We start from the raw sequence: 20,455 nt of genomic DNA on the forward strand, positions 1-20,455 counted from the left end.
TGAAATGTTTATATATATATTATCTATATCTATAACTAATGCAATATGAACTGGATTCAGTGGATTTATTTATTTTGATTGAACAGGTACCTGATTTTGTGTTAAAAGAGGTAGTCTTTTGTTGACCATGTTGTAGACTTGTATTCCTATCATGAGATTTATGGAAGCCATTCTGTCATAGATGAAACTGTATCTTATACCTCACAGTATAATATCATGTCTGAATGGAAAATGAGCTTTGCTTCCCCACCCACGAACACTGCCCCCTAGTGACTACATTATAGACTGCAGCCAGCTGAGCTGGAATTCTGTATTTTATGGCAGGTCTTCATTTTGTAGTGATCACTTTCAAACCATGGCTGTCATATCTATTCAAAAGGTAGTCCTTAAAACGACTTGTGGAAATTGGGATCTGAAGAAGGTCCTGGAAGAGATTGACTTTGAGGGAAAAAATTAACAGGTGGTTATTACATTTTGTTTATTCAAATTGTGGAAAAGTGGTGAAGTTTTCAAGAGTAATGCACTTCTTGCATGTTAGTATTTCATTTTGGAATTTTCTGCCTTCAATATGCAGCTGCCTATAAGTATAACCTTCATCGAAAGCACTCTGGCGCGACTTTTCGTGAAGAATCCATCCAAACTTCCCAGTAAACAGATACATATATGTGCTCAGTGCTTTGGAGAGGATAGCAAAGCTTACTTTCCTATTGTGTGACCTCTTTGTGTTGTCAGTGTTTTGGATTTGTAGAAAATATGATATGTTAGAAAATAGTGACTCAATATTTACCACGTTGCACTGCATATCCAATGAGATTCCTAACTTATGGTTGATTTTGGAGAGCCATTCATTATGATCATGTTTCTGAGATGATTGAGTTTATAGACAATGCCCATTGTTAGGTTCTAGGGTGAAACGTCTTAGCATATAGTTCTCAATGTAGTATCTTGGAAAACCAAGCACAAAGACATTATTCAAGATTTGAGACAACACAGTGTAGTTAAGTTAGTAAGCCAAAGAAATAGGTGTTAAATGGAAATAACAAACCAAACAGTTCCCGTAAAAAAAACCTTTGAATGCCATAACTGATATATGTGGGGTATCCAACATTGAGTTGTGTTGAATGAGTTAACATTACACTGACTGAGGTGAAATTTCGAGACTATTTCCCTCAACTATTTAAAAAGAATATCAGTTTATTGTAAATTACAACCAACTTCCAACAGCCCCTTATCATGTGACTATTATAGTAGATCCAAATAATTGTTTTTTATGAGATTTAGCCATGGTCCTTTCCTTATTTGGAGCCTGGACAAACAATACTTCATGTGATGCACCAAGGCTTTTATAGACAACAACAGAGAGTGTTAGGCTTAAGGTTAACTATATATTATATATATTATATATATGCATGATAACTTGATTGTCTTTCACTGCGCACAGATATAGTTCTTGTTTACAACTATGTATAGGGAGAGAGAGAGCTGAAATGACAGCTGTCAATCACTATTTGCCGTTGCATGTTGATTTCTGGTTCCCCATATATGGTATCATGGCTGCTAGGAAATACACGTAATATTCAAGGGTTACATATGTGTACTTAAACAGATATTTTGGTAGGACGTGTTTAGATGGAATATTGTGTTTCTGATAGAATACTGTGTACCAGGAAATTTAACACTCACCGTTGCATGTTTGCTGGGTGTATGAAGAATTATTATTCCTGTGTGTTACTCTACACTTCTGAAGATGTAATGTGTGAACCTTATAAAGAGTGAACTGTTCTATCTCCTACACAGTAAGACTGGAGCTGTCTCACGTATGACATGGAAATGTTCCGTACGTTTGACACCCCCCTTGTGAAATAGACTGGTCCCATCTCAGTCATTACTGCCAGAAATTTGGATGCTTTGTGGACTGTTCCATTATTGGATGGAGGGAAGTGATTGTCGTGCTTAGCAGGAAAAGATGGTGGTTGTTGTTCTTGTTTGTTTGCAATTTAGTGACCTAAACAAAACATGCGAATATGGACTTGGCAGTAGTGCTGAGACGGGACAGACAAAGTGAAATGTGGGGGGTTGTCAGAAATGTAGGGAATTTACAAAGCTAATTGTGCTTGAGTGTTATGATACTGTTCTTGTTAAATGGTGGGATAACTGTGGGGAAATAGTGATGCATTTTATTGCCTTGAAAATTTGAAATGTGGTTTACTAATGTTATGAAGAGTTGGCCTAGCTAGTTCCACTTGAATAGTGGGTGTTGATGTGATGATATAGAGGTAAAGTATATAGTTTATTATGCAGAATTATAGTGACGAACCATTAAGAGATGGCGTTACCTATTACTATTAGATATTTGAAATTGTCTGGAATGTTCGCAATGTTTAATGTTGGAATATGAAGTGTAGAGTTAGCTGACACGCGGGTGTATTTTTGGAGACTTGGGCGTATTTTGGTGGTAATGTGGAAGATGAAATATGACAAAGGGCCCCCTACCATACTCATTGCTTGTAGCTGCATGCTTGATCTTGGCCACTTTTGCTTTGCCTTTAGTGAAGAAATATCATCTTACATTTACTAAGTTTGGTCTCACCACAGTATGTTGTCCAGCCAAAAATGGGGAAAATTTGCCTCAAGATGTGTGTGAAGTCAAAGGCTAGACTCGAAAATAATGCCAAATGTATGCTGGATAGTTGGAACTGTCTACTTCACATAGATACAAAATCCCTTAATTTGGAATAACCTATAAGAAGTTCACTGTTTTTTCTTTGCTATCATAAGACCATGGTTTGCAGAATACTAGTAGTATGGTCCACACCATAGTATGATGGATAAGCAGCACCAAAACATTTTTCACCAAAATATAAAAGAAAGACTGACCTCCAGTTATGGCTTGCATTTTTACTTCAAAAATTCCTTAAAATGGTACAAAAACCTAATTTTCCCCATTAAACCACTCAAACCCTTGAGCTAGCCGATAATCTGACAATATCTGTGGTCACTAAGTCCAAATCTCTAGAAGCAAAGTGTGTTAAGCATTTGGCATACAGTTGTTTGAGTGCTTCTTGCATGTGTGAATGAGTCCACTGTTTTGACAATGCTAACATATAACTCAACTCTGCAGGTGAATATGCAGGTGGCAGCTTAATAACTAGGATGTACTGTCTATGCACATACTAGTATTGATATATTGATACTACAAATTCGAGTAGGACTTCTCTCAAAAGCTCATTGGCCAGTTTAACTTATCAGTATTAAGAAAATCTCAACATAAAGTAGTTGCCAGTCCAAGGTAATTTTGACATGGAAAATATCCTTTTTTTATGATACTAGAATTGCTTCATTGTACTAATGCTGGATTCAGGACAATTTTCTCACAAAAAAATAACTGCATGATGTCTTTCTCAAAATCTTTGTGAGAAATTTACTTTTGAAATAAACAGAATAAAAGAAACAGCATTCATCTTTCTGATGTGATGACAAATTAAGTAATTTGTAAAAAAAAGTACATGAGCAACAATTCATATTATAATACCAGTATTACCAATTTGTTGAGGCTTGCAAATTATAGATTATGAATTGTGAAAAATTTTGCAACTGAAGAAGGAATGGTAATGGTCTAACAGAACTGGTAGTACCATGTTCTAATGCGCCAGTCTTGTACTTGTCAACTCTAAACTAATGTCCTATCTATGTTTACCAGTTATTCAGTTAAGATTCAGGTAATGCTATTTAATTTTGTCAAGTGCAAGGCTGAACTTAATTAGTATCCACGATTTACTTTCAACATGAATTCATTGTGAACAGCTTTTAAGTTTTGCCCAGCTTAGTTGTGCTGCACATTGATGTTTGGTTTCAATAGACTCTACCTTGCCAAAAATCATTCTCATCAAGTTTTAAAAAATTCTGGAATGATGTTGTCATGAAAACTTAAGAGGATTTCTTTAAAAGTAAAATTTCATGTTTAACTCATAACATGAACTAGTAGTCAAATATACAACACTGAAAAAAGTGAAAATGGTTATGTGCAATCAACAAAACATAACTTATGATGATTCAATGTATGCCACTATATAGCTGCACTTAAAGACATTGGCAATTTTACAGATCTTCAGCAGTGTGGTTATTGATCTTTTTGATTTTCTGTTGCTGCTAGTGCAAGATATATGCAGCTTCCCTGGTGGCTTGTATCGTTCGTTATATGAACAGCATTTCTTTTTCTCAGGGATATTTACAATGGTGAAAGTTTCTTTTTGTACTCCCATGTTTTTGTGTGTGAATGCTTTGGCAGTGTGGACTTACAGGTAGTGCAGAGTATTGGTAAGGGGGCCTAATGTGGAATGAGAGTAGAATAATACTGATTCCTGCATCTAGTAATGGAGTTGCTACTACTAAGTCATGAATTGATTCCATAGGTAGATGTTTTCTATGTTGACATATTATCATGTTCACCTAAGTAATGAGAATTTCTCATGAGCATCTCCGATATTTATACTGTGCAAGGAGGTGAGATTTCTATGTGGGGTTCAGCCGTTTTGACTTATACATAATATTGGATGTTTTTTCTATCAAGTTCGGAAGTTCTGAGATTGATATACTGTACACGGTAAAACTTGCACTTGCAGCAAAAATTATTCCAGTGTAACTTAAACACAACTGTTTGTGGATTTGAATAAACTCAACATGGTATGTGCTTTGCCATGGATGTTGAATGGTATTCAGGCTGTTGTGTATTTTTATTGTATTGTACAATTTTAACACAGGAGCAACAAAATGAATGTAATTGACAGATCAACAATGAATTTCAAACTTTTAATGTATGCACGAAGGAATAGAAGAACGTTTACAACTAGGGAATTTCTCCATGTTTTAAAGCCCACTAAAAGGAAACAGCTTAAGAATGATAGGGAGAGTATTTTATATAAAGATTGCAGCTATCTTTTCATGTAGAGTTACTACTCTAGTAATCAATGTAAATCTAATGGACCAACAAAATCTACCTTGTTAGATGGAATTCCTTACAGAAAAGCAAATGCCCTTGCATAAAAATTCAACTTGTTTCATTGTGTCACACCAAAATCGCACCCATCAAAAAGTCTAAAATGTATGTTACATCTAAAGTACATGTATTTACAATTAGTTTGCAAAGTCCTTGTCCGTGTATGTAGTCACACTTTGATCCCCATTTCCCAGTTACATTACATAATATGGATAATTGGACCCATGATTTACATGATACTGATCATGTCTATTGTTCATGTGTAGTTTACCACCACTTCAGCCATCCTTTCTTTCTCCCTCTCACCCTGGTGGCTATGTGGTCTCCATCTCCCTCTAGCTCTGTGTCTCCCTCTGCCCCTTTCTCCACCTCTTCTGCTGTGTGTTCCTCTACTTCTTCCTTCACACCTGTGGAGACATACTCCTGACCGCCATCACTGGCATCCTCCCATGTATCAGAGGCTTCCTCGGATGTCTGTGGAACTTCTTCCGCACTTTCAGGAACCTCCTGGCTCCCTGGAACAACCTCCTGTTCTCCTGGGCTCTCCAACACAATCACTTCAGGAGATGATCCCGCTGGATTGTTGCTGCTATCCTCTTCACTGGCAGCCTGTGGGTCATCCACAACTTTCTGTTTTTTTGCTGCTGCTCTTTCTGCAGTTGTCTCTTCGGTACTTGCTGGCCTCCTCTTTCTTTTGCTGCTTTGTGGATGAGAGTCATCCAAATGTTCAACCTCTTCTTCTTTAACAATGACATCCTTTGCTGCTGGTTCTGTCTCATGTCCAGCTGATAGGTCTTCCTCACTGCCATCAGGTGCAGTTGACGGGCCTGCTTCCTCCGTCTTAGAGCTATCAGCTGCAGATGCCACCTCTTCTGGCTCAGTGTAGGTTCCTGTTGTTCCAATAACATTCAATGGAAGGAGGTTGTTCAAGTTGGGAAGCTCGTTTGGAATAAACTTGATCCTCTCCTGCAGGGAAACGCTGATGTCCTGCGGGGTTTGCTCGATCGACGCCTCTGTCAACCGCCGTGTCATCTCTTGCTGCATGGAGAGTAACTCGTTATTACTGCCAAAACGAACCAGCCTGTCTCCCAGCTCACACATCGGCCTGCACTGTTCTGCAAGTGGCGTGTACTTCTCCTTTTCTGCTTCTACCCTTCCCTTCATCTCGGTGGAAAAGTGCTCAAGCTGTGAGAGGAGGAATTTCTCCTTCCCCCGGATGAACTGTGTGACATGGCCGATGAGCGCCTCTGTCGAGTTCTGTATCTGGAACCTTGTTTCTTGGATGTTTTTCTCGAGACCCTCTTCCAGCGGCCACTTGAGGTCCTTGCATTTCTCAACGAGTTGTCCGAGAATGTCTCGGTAGTTCTCGGAGGCTGCGGCCACCTCAGTTGTGACGTGCTGTGCGTGTGAGGCCTGGGCACACATGCCGCAGACCACGATGTTACAGGATTCACAGAACACGTTGGTAGGAAGGTGGTGGCGACGGCACGTCTTGGTTGTAGATGTGTGCTGAAAAACGCAAAAACTACAGGTTAAGTTCTGTCCTTTCTTGTTTTGTACGCACATTTACAATACTCTTTATACATTATATACATTAACGAAGTTCAAGAGACAATATTTCAAAGAAATGACATTGTAACGTGTACATCGTGAATGTTTCTGCAATACCTGTAAGAGATGATAGATGGAGCATTCCTGACAGAGGTAGTCCTTGCACTGCTTGCAGGTTCGGTTTGCTGGTGTGAACCTGGCCTGTTGGTTGCAGTAGTGCTTCATGAAGATGGTGTTGTGGTAAGTCTCGATGAATGAGCTGAGGTCTGCTACACGTGACAGGAACACGTTGGCTGGGTGCCGCAGGCCCCCAACACCATCGGACGGAAGGGGGGTGGTCTGCTGGCAGATGGGACAGGAGATGACATTGGATCCCTGCAAAGGAAAAAAAGATAACATTTAATTTACCTTCTGTACTTAGAGTCTATATTTGCTCCTTTTTAACATAAGGTATTGAGGGAGATATGATAATGCAACATCAGTATTACCCCAGGATTTGCAGAGTCAAATGTTTAGAAAGCTTCAGATAGTACCACGCTTCAGGGCTACAGAAACTTACAATCTTTCAACAAAAAGCACTGCAGATGTTTCCTCCCAATATCTGCATGTCACACCGAAAATCTATCTCAAAGTGCAGTTTATAATGATTAAGAGGCCCAGCCACTGTATTTAATGACAGCAAGTTCCATTAGATACAAGTGTTCTCACCTGTTGAGTCAGAGAGTTCTTGTAGTCTGTGAGACAGGGTAGACAAAAGGGATGCCAGCAGTTCAGGAGTTTTGGTACGTTCAGGAGTCCCTGGCACAGACGGCACGTCACGAAACTGAACTCTTCCTTCTCAGTCATGCTGGAGCTGAGGAAATTCAACACAATGATCTGCTTGGAGACTAAGTGGTAAGATGGTAATGTGTATGGGATGGGGCTCTTCTTGTAAAGTATTGAGGACAGTTGCAACTAACTCCTTTACATACATTTTGTACAAACATACACATAATACATTGTACATGCACACACACATACTTTCTCCCATTACTCATTCACTTCCCATTACTATAGGCAACAAGTTTTGTTTTTTTTTGGTTCTTGAATTTCAAACATCTTACATGACTGTCAGACACGCTTTGATGTGCACAGTTTTCCGTCCCAGCACTTTTCATCCTGGCCTCCGGTGTAGCCTAATACCTTTACATTGCTGCCTCCTACCTTGCACACTCCTCCGCAGGTACAGGTTGTTGAAGACAAGTTCTGCGGCGGCTAGCTTGTCTCCTGGTGAGCTGAGAGATGGGCCTGAGGTTGAAGACTGCAGATCTATGACTGGAACTGGCCAGGGCTGCTGGAGGGAGGGGAGTGGAGATCTCCTGGCCCATCGCCTACAGTAATCTACAGGATACACCAGACTGGCTTCACCTTTGAAGGTAAAGATGTACAAAATAAAAAAACAACAACTCAGAATAGCTTTTGTAAATGTATGTGTATGAAAGCTAATGGAGTAATGTAGTATCCAAGGTCAGTTGCTCCATTGAGTCTCAATTAATTGCTTTTTTTTCTTCAAATATATCCACAAAATATGTGTAAAAAAGAATGTACAGTACTTGTTATGTCCATGAAAAATGAGGTTTTGTTTTTGGTCTGTGTGTCTAGTTGTGGTCAGCATAACTTATATAATTAAGAAGGTCTGGATCTAATAGACTATTGTGATGATATTTAGTATGTGGGTAGGTCGTTGGTAGATAATGGTCAATGTTAAGGCCTCCTTGTGGCTGTCCTTGGTACTGCATGATAACTCAAATAATGATTACATTCAAGATAGGGCCGTAACATAACTAGTACATTGCAGCTAACTTTATACCATGCATGAAACTTATGTAGGGTTTTGTCACTACTTTTTTGTACTACACAATACTAGTATGCTTTCAAGCTGCAACATAAATCCCTATTGTCGTTACCAGTCAGAATACTAGTCATCTTCAAGCAGATGTTAGCATGAGGAGTCTATTTCTGGCAGCCTAACTGGTTGTTCATGTATCTGTTTGGTATGTAAAATTGGGGCACAACAACAACACGCCCACAGAACCCGGAAGTAAATAGTATCACAACGCGATTCTTGTTCGATCTAAACCAACCCGCAACCAATCAACTCTTTCATCGATTAGATTAACCAAGGATGTTTTGTTATATGGACTAACATGTCCCTTCTTTCGAAGGCCGTATTAGCACCCGACATAAAAACTATGGGCTTTTCAAAACAGTATAAAATCCTTACAACCCAGCCAGTAAATTCATCAGCTAAATTATAAGTACGCGTCAGAGGGTGTGCGATACTCGACACTTTCATAATCGCTTTCACACCAAAATTGTCATAATATCATGGCAGAAAACGAGTCCCTACCTTCTTAAGAATCTGCAAGTCGTCTGAAAGCTCTTGATTGTCCTGAATTTTAGGCAATAACTGCAAAAGTACCAATCGGAAAACACGACAACAACAGTGCTCCGCGACGCGTAAATGGACGCTAGACTATTCCACTACTCCATTCTATGGGGGGGGGAGGCAAATGAAGTCAGATGCTAAATATATGTAACGTTACATTCATATATCAATTTAGTCATTACATAATTAGACAATAACACGTTATGCTGAGACAGAATGGTAAAAACCTGTGACATATTTATCAAAATATAGTGACTGACGGAAAACTTATAAAACAGCTACTGGTAAAATGGTATCTTCCGTTACGCGTCAGCAATAGTCTACAACGCCCCCGTGTGGGAAAACTGTGAAATGCAGTAGAGTGTAGCCTATGGTACGATATACCAAATAATTCGTCTCGATACTTTACCCTCCACGTATCTGCTTGAAAAAGTAAGCGATATATCTACGCACGTCATTCATTTTTGGACCCAGGCAGATATAATTTCTCAAATTAGATTAGTGCAGTGTCGATAGCTGTAACACAAGTGTGCAAAAATCTTCGATCAGTCTTAAATTTCTCATCTGATCAGATATCCCCCTTTGTCATGAAAACAAACAAATGTGCCCATTAATTTCATAATGTTTGTGTATTCTTTGGTCACCGGCCATTTATCTTCGCATTGAACCGTACTGCACGAATAAAAGACTTGTCTAGGTAAGGCTGTGGTAAGGCTTAAAGGCAGCCCTCGTTTGAATTTTGTAAATTGCTGTTACGCGTTTCTGATTGTAAAGGCCATGATTACACTGCAAAAGCACCAAATATATGGGGCTAGTGTCAACAATCACTGATCAGTCTGCATAACTCATTTAGTCTTTCCAACCAGTCATTATATCAGTGATGGCACCTTTAAGGCTTTAAAGTATCTAACAGTACTTTTAGTAATTTTGAACTGGTGCATTAGTGTAGTCCTTTATATAATAGTTTCTTTTGTGACGTAAATTGCATCCGCCAAAACGTAGGTTCACGCCCGGCACGATCGGCTGTATGACAACAACACCGGACATAATTATCTTAATGGATAGAACTTGTTTGTTACACCGTGGCTATGTGATATATATGATGCGTGACGGCCGGTGCCAACATAATACGACGTGACAGCAGTTCGTCAACATTTGGCAACCGTACGGAGTCACTGCATAGACGACAAAAACGGAAGATCCGCAATGAGACGAAAAGGTAAGGATTGTACATTCAGTTTTTTTTTTAAAGAAGTTCAGTTAGAATCCTTCTCACACCTTGTGGTGTGTAGATGGGCTGTTCCCATCGCTGTTTCTGAAGCCCTTGGGCCACACGGTGTGTATTGTATCCAGAACCGCGCCTATCTAGTAGTTCTATGCATGAGGGGGTTAGGGTCACATTTACCTTGTTAATCTTTGCTTTAGATATAGTACTTGTTTTCCTAATTTTTAAGCCATACTTATTTACTTAGTAATTCCCTGCATGGTTCTCGTTATCTCTTCATTTTTTTTCTGATGAAAAATCACACGACGGGAGGCCTACTAGGAGAATCAATCATCTTTTTTCTTTCTTCTTCCCAGGTCGACAACCTACGGCGAGATGTCGCCAGGAACGACCGTTGGCTCCAGTTGTTTACCTTCTCCTGACAGTCTTAACCTTGCACTTCATCTCCAAGTACATCGGAGCGAATTTGTTTTGGAACGAAAGTCAGGCAGCCGAAGTAGGAACGGCATCTGAGCGTACCCCAGTACGGGTGTCATCGGTCCATCGCAGTCGTGACGCCGAGGTAGATCTAGATTTACCCCGCCAACGCCGCGCAAGTCCCGAGGATTGGAACGGCGACGGCAACGCCAACAAGCCGAGCGAACAACACATCAACCAAGCGGTCTCACCGGTCTTCTTCAAGAATGCTCATGATCACAGCGTCAACTTCAGCAAAGTCAAATCATCCGCTATCGAACGGCCGCCAAAAAAGATGAGAAAATTTTCTGAACTCCGTAGAAATCTCGAAGAATCCACAATTAGCTACACAAATCACGGCCCTGCTTCAAGTTTTCTACCAAAGTCTCGGCATTCGCGACACGTTAGTGAGCCACTCTTTGAAGAAGAAAGTTCAGGCGAGAAACCGACAACTGTCCAAACACAGGAGCCCCGAAATTCAACCGTGCACAATCTCTCAACGGGTGAAAGTACTGTCGGACCCGAAACAGAAGAAGTCACTCAGACACTGTACACAGGACAACCAAATGCGACTGAATCCAATGAAGGCAGTACAGCGATTGCCACCACCGCCACAACGGTAAACCCACACCAGCACACGGGTTTGAACACAACGGCAACCACTTCGAATTCCACACCAGGTAAGTGTATGCCACAAGCAGACATATTCACTGTTATAAAAAGCAGTAAAGTGATGTCCTACTAGTATCTCTCTCTTGCAAAATGTAGGCCTCCTGATGGCTGTCCTTGGTACTGAATGATAACTCCAATAATCTATCACTTATGATAGAGTTGTAACATGATTAGTAAATTGCAACTCTACCTTACATAACGTTATGCTAGTCTGCAATGTCTACAGGCTATTAATCATGTACCGGTATATAATTATGATGACAAAGATACTTGAAATGACTTGAAACTAGCTATTGCAAGTGCTTATTTCATCTGATTTACTTACACAGTGTAAGTTTCATCATCAACCTCCAACATTGCACTGTTGAACATTGATATGTATTTCACAGTATGCCTGTGGCCGCACGTCGGTTAATTCTATTTTTGCAAGTCATCCCAAGTGTTATCTTCCTCTTTTCCTTGTTTATTAGGTGACAATCATCAATGGTTACGCGTTTCTCCATATTGGTCTGTTCAATACAACAGTTTTGAAAGGTGGAGGGAGCGAGCCTTGAAGGCATTGGACGAGATACCAAAGACTATATGGCTCGTGTCCTACACTCTACCCTTGGTTGTGGACTTCGGATCGCCGCACGAACTAAGTCAGATACGCGTTACGTACATGAAAAACCAGCACGCGGTTACCGGGTACAGCATTTATGTTACAAACGGACCGCATGCCCAGCGAACACAAGTCCAGTGGACGCACGTTCTGACCGTTCAAAGGCAAAACGTGAGCGCTAAGGGGCCAGAAACAGTCGCTGGATTTTCTGGCATCGGCCGCACGTGGAAAGTCATGTTCTTACATACACTCAGTGCGCAAGACAGATGGTGTAGCACAACTTATGACTACCGTGATAGAGTCTTGGTGCGAAAGGTGGAGTTCTTTGGTTCAGAAGGTGAGACAACTTTGCAATACGAAAGTATGCACTGACAAGTCAATAATTCATACAGCGTTAATACGTTAAGCACAATACTCTCACAATGACCACTTTCAGATGTTTGTATTATGTTCCTGCACATCGATATCATCACAAATGTATATTTTAAAATTGGACAACATCTTATGTATACGGCTTTCAGTAATACATGACATAGGCTAATAGGTACCCATAGCCTTAAAATGTTTTAACGCATTGTGGACAAATAACAGTACATGTACATGACGGCAACTGGAGCCAAACGTAGTCCACAGGTGACTCTATCTTACACGTGTGTCTTAATGTTTTGTTTTTGTATGGTATCTACAAGTGCAAGGCGCCGGTGGAGAAATGGTCCTCCCAATCGGTCATTGGCTAACAGACGAAAAAAACCATCCAACGGTCCTAGAACACACGGGCGAGGGTGATGACAGCGTGGTGACTGCGAGTATACCAGATCTTAGGCGCAACAACTACCCGGCGTGGAAACCAGCGGGGGAACCTCGCCACTACAACAACTGGTTTTTCGTCTTAGACTATCGCGCCAGTTACACCATGACGAAGCTGAGGATTGTCAACGACGGCTGTGACTGGCAGCACGACGTGAAGGCCTTCACGCTTCACGTGTCTCTCAGGAGTAGCCCTTACGACTGGACACTCGTCACGACTGTTACTGACGTGGCTGCCAACTACACTCTCCCGCAGTACTACGCCGGTTTCTCGGGGTCCGGCCGCTACTGGAAGGTCACCGTCACCGAAACCTATTCTGGCTTGGAGCCGTGGCTGAGACCGTTTCACCTGTATGGCATCAAAGGTATTTATCTATTGGCAGTTTATCTGAGTTGGTACTTTGCATAGTACAGAACTAAAAGTTTGTTTCAACATAACAAGTTAGCGAAAACAAAATACTAGTTGAACAAGAAGTCGAAGACTTCAGACTTTCGAGAGGTGCGATTTTTTTGTGCATGTAACCGATTCTGACGAATGGAATGTCTTATAATTTCAGACTCACCATACCTCTGCAGGGAATTCGACCTCTTTGGATTAGATCTCGTAGTACGTGGGTCAACCTGGATCTACACAAGCGATGAGGTGAGTATTCATTTCCTATTGCTGGCATTCCAATTTTCTACATCTAATGCCTCAGTCACATGGGGAGCAGCTTTCACAGTCATGCTACAGTGAAATTTCCGAACCGATGCCCTTTCGGGTAGCATAGTGCATACAAATCACCTTGCATATCTTGTGCCTGTTTGGCGAACAGTGGTACATGTGTTTATGTTTGGTGTAAGTTCCAACTGTTGTTGTTTTCTTTGTTTTGTCAGGACGACGATGAAATGGCAGTGGGGACGGTTCTTGATCGGGAATTCAGTCTACGTACGAGCTTATACACGTACGACGTGAAGTGGGTCCAAAGCGGGCACCCTGGCCAATACTTCATCGGAAACAGCAAAAATACGCGACGGTTTGATCTATTCCCTGCTGGCTTTGGTGAGTCATGATCACCTTCTTGTCAACAATATAGCTGTGAATAGTTTAATCGGGTCGATAATCCCATGATAAGGGGGGATACAGACTTTGTCATGTTTGGGACCGCGTAATGCAGCGCCATCTACTGGTGGGAAGTAGATTGCACCCGTCGGGAAAGCCGGCGGGCGATATCAGCTTCTTGGCACTTTTGACTAATGACTGGCGCTACGTGTCACAAAGTTCACGTGGTCTAAGTGATTGATCATCTGCATTCTTGAGATTGCAAAGAAAGTGGAAAATTCCATGTTTTACTTAAAATTGACCTGGAACAAAGTATCAGCAACATGCATATCTCATTGAATCTGCAACAAACAAATTAAGAGCTACCTTCTCCCCAGATTGTCGGAGAGATGTCCCACCTGACATGTTGTTACCCTTTGATGATGACATCTGCTGCGTCCCAGGTCAAGTTGCTTTATCTTACATTAAACCATTTACTAAAGCCTTGATTTCTCTTTATTACGCGCATCATGTATATAGATATATAAATGTATATAGACTTAAAACGCTACATTTTTATCTACTTAACATTGTCAATGACATAACGTTATAAAATGCAGAGACAGGTCATTCAGTGGACATTTTTTTGATGAGTCAAATTTTGAGAATGTTGGTATTTGATTTTGCAGGCCATATAGACTGGACTCCTCAGGTTAGTTTGTTTTCTTCAATGGTCTCTATTATATGTGTTTTGACTTCCGGGATGGAAGTTTTGTTTTGGGTGACGCACTAGGTTTGTATGTTTGTATGTTCCAAAGTGAGTGGGCGAAGATTGGGTTTCAATTGATCAACAGGGTTTGACCCAATTTGCCCTTGGCTCAAGGACGTGGTCGCCAGGAATGTATGAAACATAACCACGGTGTAATAGTGGAGTAAGTTTCATCACGAATAATGTATTCTAATGTGTATTAATTAGTGAAAACTATACCTACCTACCGGAAATGTTAGATGTTGTTTCTTTGTACATTTCGCCTCAGCCTGAGCTGCGTGGACTGCGATGTTCGCACAATGCCCAATGCAGGCCCAGGGTGTGTGGGCTACACATGACGGGAAACCCCTGTGCGTGTGACAAGGCATGCAGGTACGTTTGATTTGTTACGTTCATCTCTCTCTCTCTCTCTCTCTCTCTCTCTCTCTCTCTCTCTTCACCACAGGCGTTTTTTTCTTGTTAAATCTTTGAAAGATGGTAAATCAAGAGGGACATTGCAGATCGTCGTGATTTTTGGTATATGGGTAGCGTAAGTGGTTACATACATAATAAGATGCAAATCATTTAATGCACGACTCTCTCTCTCCCTCTCTCTCTCTCTCTCTCTCTCTCTCTCTCTCTCAACGGAAGGATATTTGGAGACTGTTGCTATAACTACGAAGCCGTCTGTGGGGACGACGTAGCAGACGACGAAGTTCCCCCTGTCATACAGCCAGACTCCTGCAAGGGACGATGTGACATGGAGAACATTGTCAGGTACAACATGCTGCATATGAAAGTGCAAAGCCTTTAGGTAATGTTGCAAACTATACGCCATGACAGCTAGCACATTTATCCAAGTTTTCACAACACACATTGGTTTTCTTTTGATTATGATACTTGTATACTATATGCAACTTCGCAATGTATAAAATTAAAAAAAAGTACACAATTTAATTATTCAAATACAGTATTCTTCTTTTCCCTTTCATCAGAGGTTTACTTTTGTCTCTATCTAGTGTCGTGACGTGCAACTGCACGAGTTCCTGTAACACAACCCAAACATGTTGCGATGATTTTGAAGATGTCTGCCAAAGCGAAAAAGACGACGGGAACTGGACCAGCAGCAGCAACTGGACCACGGCAGCAGGAGGCAGTGAGGTATTAAAATACAATTTATCCGACTGCAGTGCTCTAAACGAGCTGCCTAACATTGTTAGATCTCCTGTTGGATACCTTTTTATACATTTATTTAGTTCAATCCTTTCAAATCATGGATCAACATACCCATTGAAGGTACACATGTACTAGTGAGTGACCTCCGTCATTCAATGCGTTTTGGCATGGGAGCGAGAAGGTGTTTGCTCTCACGTGACTATGACATGGTCCGCCATGCTGGATGGTTGAATCAGGACGTTGCCATGTATGTTTCAATATGTAATTCTTATTCATGGCCTTACGCAAATATGAATTTGATTTACATGTCCAACCAGTGTGGCGGCCGTCGTTGACATGATCATGATGTGCAATTATATAATTAGTTTCTTGGTACACTTTTGACCGTTTTGTTCTTCTTGGACAGCCGCTGCAGTGCGTGGCCCCCTGGAAATCCCGTGCCCACTTCTGGATGGTGGCGAGTTGCCCGCCCGGCTACACAGACGACGTCGTCCGGGGGATGTGCGAGACTTCCGACGGGCACGTCGACATGTTTCTCCACGCTCCTGTCACCGACAACTCCACCGACACCAACTACAGAAACGTCTTCTGTGCCCTGTGTAACGACGCTAGGTACATGTTAGGCTGGAAAATGGTCGCCAAATGTGGCAGGCGCGTCCTATCGCTAAAAGAAATTCTACAAAGGGACAAGGGTTGTCAGCAGTATTTCCGACCGTCAGGCTATTCCTCTGCGCGACTGTGCTTCCCTCCCCATACAACAGCTCCTAGTTCTAGTCCTGCCTGCGACGTCGAAAAGTGTCGAAACATCACCGCTCTCTTCTTTGCAAAAGGTGTACCCTTTAGGAACTCCGCCTGTGCAAATTGTTACGCAGATAGGGCATCTCTTTGGGAAGCTTCGTGTACCGAAGACGACTTTGTATGGGCTGGTTTCTTCTCTACTATAACTGTCCTTTTCGACTACTCGAATATTTTCCAAAGCAAGATGTCGTCCAGAGAACTTGAGCTAAAGGACCATACAGAGTCGTGTTCGGTTGGATACATATATGACCCGTTTCGAGACAGTTGCCGCCAAATTTCCCCCGATGCTCTGATGAAATTTAGCCAAGTTCCTGGTGTAGAAGAGACGAGAGCTTCTTTGGAAAATGATCCTGACAATGTTCGTAGTGCCCCAACCCCGAGTATCGTCACGGTAGATAGCACAAGGACTCCACCCACAGTTCTCCCAAAGCTAAGCGCTACATTCATTGTTGTCAACACTGTCACTGGCGCTTCTGCCTCCGTTTCTATCCTATCCCTCCTCTCCAGCCTCCGACACCACCCACGCCCTGACACTGTCATGAAAATCTGTTTCCTGACTTCTCTTCTTCTGGCTCAGACCAGCCAAGTCGTGGGCCAGGTCGTTCCGTCAGCAGCCTGTTGCACAGCCATGTTGGTGTGCACGCTCTGTTTCTGCCTCGCCGCTGGGCTGTCTCTCACTGCCACAATCCACCACCTGTCTATCCTACAGCGAGGTGGCACTTGTAAAGCATCTGGCTATCTCTTAGTGATTTTGCTGATTCCGCTGGCAATGTCGGGAGGTTACATTGCACTGGATGACTCAATCCGCATGGGGGCGTCCCAGGAGTCCCACAGCTTTCCTCACTGTTGGATCCAAGACCCCACGAAAATGGCAATCTTTGTCGCCGGGCCCTTTTTGATCTGTACTGCAATCAACCTCTACTACCTGCTACGCATTGCCATGAGGTGCGCTGCCGCCGATTGCGTGCAGTACTTCTTTCTGACACAGGCGGCACTGCTTTTTCTCCCATACACCGTTGCCATGACCACTGGGATTCTCACGGCCTTCGTAGGTGTAGAGTCACTGCGCTCGTTTTTCCTGTACATGGTGACCTCTTTGGGTGGGATAGACGGGTTCCTTTTCTTGGTATTTTCGATTGTTGACGATGAGAACGACAATCCCAATGATTCCTCTCACGGCAACGTCCCGACTTTACCGATTCAAGCCGTATCTTCACTCAACTCCTCTACTAAATAAGATGGAACAAAATTTCAGCATACCCGATCGCGAGCATGGCTTAACGCTTGAAGTTCTTTTTTCTTCTCTTGACTTGCACCTGTAAAAGGTAATATTGAGACTAGAAAGGTAAAATTTGCAAAGCAAATGCATAATGTTTACCTACGCATATGGTCTGAGTCTTACTCAAACACGTTCATATGTATGGTGACAGGAATCCCTCCTGCCATAAAATTGCAACATGATTTAACCCAACACTAGTTACCATGGTGACAGGCGTCTGGTTCAGGTCATTGACCTTATTTGTTTGGAGAAAAAGATGAAGAAGAGGTAGAAGAAACAGAGCAAAAACAATATGTTTTCCTTCTGCAAAGGTAAACATAAAAAAGAATACCTACCTATACCTAGCATGTAACGTTAACACATAACGTTACATCTCTTATTTTCTCCCTTTAATCCATGTTTTGAAGAAAGGTACCGGTCTTCAATTATTAATTGAAGGATGCTACTTTCAAGAATGCAACGATAATATTTTGAATCGACTTTGACGAGGAAGATGCAGTGGAACGAATTAATGTACTGTTTATATGTATTGTAGCTTTAGCTGGGATTTACGTAATTGTAATAAACACAACAGCACCATTTTAGATTCGTGGCAGAATGACATAGTGGATTCTTTGTTAAAGTACTATACTTGTTTAACGACACAGTACTTAAGCTTGACAAGATTATTTTCAGCTTTGTGGATTTTGTGGAATTTTCCTATTGTATGCCTTGTGCTATTGACATCTATTGCAGCTGTGTGTTTGATGTGTTTTAGTATATAAGAATATGACCTTGATCCTCAGATGTTCAGGATTCCAAGTTGTCAATTTATGATAATTAGAGTAGAATTCAGGCTCCAGTTCATAAAATCACTGTATTTACCCTGCACCACTAACAATAAACTTTGAAAACACATAAACGTGTACTTGAAAATTAAATGAACATATATGTACCTGTGTACATGCAACCAATGTAAGATATATTTTGTGTCACATGGTTTTTGTATCTACGTCGTTTGTATTGCGTTTCTTAGTAAATGTGCAAACTATCCTAAGTAGATGTTCTACTTTTTCACATGAACTGCCGTAGATAGTCTCATGCCATCACCGATGTAGTATGCAGAACTCATTTAGTCTTTCCAACCTGTCGTTGATGGCACCTTTAAAGTATCTAACAGTATACTTTAAAAACTTTCTGGTGCATTAGAGTCCTTAGTTTCTTTGGTGACGTAAGTACACGCCCGGCACGACTCGCTGCATGACAACAACACCGGACATAATTATCTTGATGCAATGGGTAGAACTTGTTTGTTACACAGACACTGATATGTGATATATGCGATGCGTGACGGTCAATGCCAACATAATACGAAGTAACAGCAGTTCCTCAACATTTGGCAACTAAACGGAGTCACTGCACAGGCGGAAAAAATCAAAAATTCGCGATGAGTCGAAGAGGTAAGTATTGTACATTCAGTTTGTTTTTATAAAAAGTCAGCTAGAATCCTTCTTACACCTTGTGGTGTTTAGGCATTATCCATCACTGTTTCTGCAACCCTTGGGCCACACAGTCATAGTGTGTTTTATCCAGAACCACGCCTATCTAGTTCTATGCCTGAGTGGGTTAGGGTCACATTTACCATGTTCATCTTTGCTTTTTTATATATACTCAGTACTTCATCAGGGAAAGGAATTGATTGTCTTGTTTTCCTGATTTTTAAGCCATACTTATTCAATTTCCTGCATGGTTCTCGTTATCTCTTAATTTTTTCCTGATTTGAAAAGGAAAAAAAATCACACGAAGGGAGTAGAATCAATAATCTGTTTTCTTTCTTCTTCCAAGATCGACACCCTAAGGCGAGATGTCGCCAGGAACGACCATTGGCTCCAGTTGTTTACCTTCTCCTGACAGTCTTAACCTTGCACTTCATCTCCAAGTACATCGGAGCGAATTTGTTTTGGAACGAAAGTCAGGCAGCAGAAGTAGGAACGCCAGCCACGGCACCTGAGCGTACCCCAGTACGCGCATCATCGGTCCATCGCAGTCGTAACGCCGAGGTAGATCTAGATTTACCCCGCCAACGCCGCGCGAGTCCCGAGGACTGGAACGGCAACAGCAACACCAACAAGCCGAGCGAACACACCAACCAAGTGGTTTCGCTCTCATCCGCTATCGCACGGTCCAAGATGAGAAAATTTTCTCAATTTCGCAGAAATCTCCAAGAATCAGCAATTAGCTACACAAATCACGGCCCTGCTTCAAGTTTTCTACCCAAGTCTCGGAATCCACGAGACGTCGGTGAGCCACTCTTTGGAGAAAGTTCAGGCGAGAAACCCACAACCCTCCAAACACCAGAACCTCGGAATCCAACCATACTTCTCTCAACGGGTAGAAGTACCGTCAGACCCGAAGTCACCCAGACACTGTACACGGGACAACCAAATACGACAGATTCTAATGAAGGCAGTACAGCGATTGCCACGACTGTCATCAACAGAGAATCCAAAGCGATTGCCACAACGGCAAACCCACTGCAACACACGGGTTTGAACGCAACGGCAACCACTTCCGCACCAGGTAAGTAAAAATATTTATATGCTACATGGTGATATACTAGTATTCATTGTCACACCAAGCAGTAAAGTGATATTCTAGGAATATCTCTCTCTTGCAAAATGTAGGCCTCCTGATGGCTGTCCTTGGTACTGAATGGTA

At 41.8% G+C, this 20,455-nt stretch overlaps 3 protein-coding genes across 3 annotated transcripts in view; 2 read left to right on the forward strand and 1 right to left on the reverse strand.

Moving 5' to 3' along the window:
• LOC109474221 (trithorax group protein osa-like) overlaps positions 1–485 on the forward strand; it is an 11,824-nt gene extending 11,339 nt beyond the window's left edge. The window contains exon 9 of the mRNA XM_019774471.1: positions 422–485. The gene's annotated coding sequence lies outside the window, so the exon portion shown is untranslated. The remainder of the gene's footprint in view (positions 1–421) is intronic.
• Positions 486–4,968: 4,483 nt separating this feature from the next.
• On the reverse strand, positions 4,969–9,054 carry LOC109474231 (E3 ubiquitin-protein ligase TRIM56-like). The gene is made up of 5 exons (XM_019774491.1): positions 8,937–9,054; positions 7,751–7,954; positions 7,256–7,400; positions 6,665–6,922; positions 4,969–6,505 (listed from the first exon to the last, which is right to left on the reverse strand). Exons 2-5 carry the CDS (start codon positions 7,912–7,914, stop codon positions 5,264–5,266), a joined length of 1,809 nt encoding a protein of 602 aa, XP_019630050.1. The 5' UTR covers positions 7,915–7,954; positions 8,937–9,054; the 3' UTR covers positions 4,969–5,263.
• Positions 9,055–10,147: 1,093 nt separating this feature from the next.
• LOC109474107 lies at positions 10,148–17,815 on the forward strand. Its single transcript, XM_019774317.1, has 10 exons — positions 10,148–10,194; positions 10,557–11,336; positions 11,799–12,266; positions 12,781–13,031; positions 13,613–13,778; positions 14,447–14,473; positions 14,766–14,898; positions 15,157–15,282; positions 15,525–15,666; positions 16,088–17,815. The coding sequence occupies exons 1-10, from the start codon at positions 10,182–10,184 to the stop codon at positions 17,714–17,716; spliced, it is 3,735 nt and encodes a 1,244-aa protein (XP_019629876.1). The 5' UTR covers positions 10,148–10,181; the 3' UTR covers positions 17,717–17,815.
• Positions 17,816–20,455: the final 2,640 nt, after the last annotated feature.

This window comes from Branchiostoma belcheri, unplaced genomic scaffold (genome assembly GCF_001625305.1).
Source record: "Branchiostoma belcheri isolate BF01 breed outbred unplaced genomic scaffold, Haploidv18h27 scaffold30, whole genome shotgun sequence".
NCBI classification, from domain to species: domain Eukaryota; kingdom Metazoa; phylum Chordata; class Leptocardii; order Amphioxiformes; family Branchiostomatidae; genus Branchiostoma; species Branchiostoma belcheri.

Excerpts from the sequence above, each read along its gene's own strand:
- LOC109474107 (XM_019774317.1), top strand. Across the intron at positions 13,779-14,446 it reads TCTATTCCCTGCTGGCTTTG|GCCATATAGACTGGACTCCT; the intron begins GTGAGTCATGAT and ends TTGATTTTGCAG. Across the intron at positions 15,667-16,087 it reads CGGCAGCAGGAGGCAGTGAG|CCGCTGCAGTGCGTGGCCCC; the intron begins GTATTAAAATAC and ends CTTCTTGGACAG.
- LOC109474231 (XM_019774491.1), bottom strand. The coding sequence starts at position 7,914 with ATGGGCCAGGAGATCTCCACTCCCCTCCCTCCAGCAGCCCTGGCCAGT. Across the intron at positions 6,923-7,255 it reads AGAACTCTCTGACTCAACAG|GGATCCAATGTCATCTCCTG; the intron begins GTGAGAACACTT and ends TTTCCTTTGCAG. Across the intron at positions 6,506-6,664 it reads CCATCTATCATCTCTTACAG|CACACATCTACAACCAAGAC; the intron begins GTATTGCAGAAA and ends TGCGTTTTTCAG.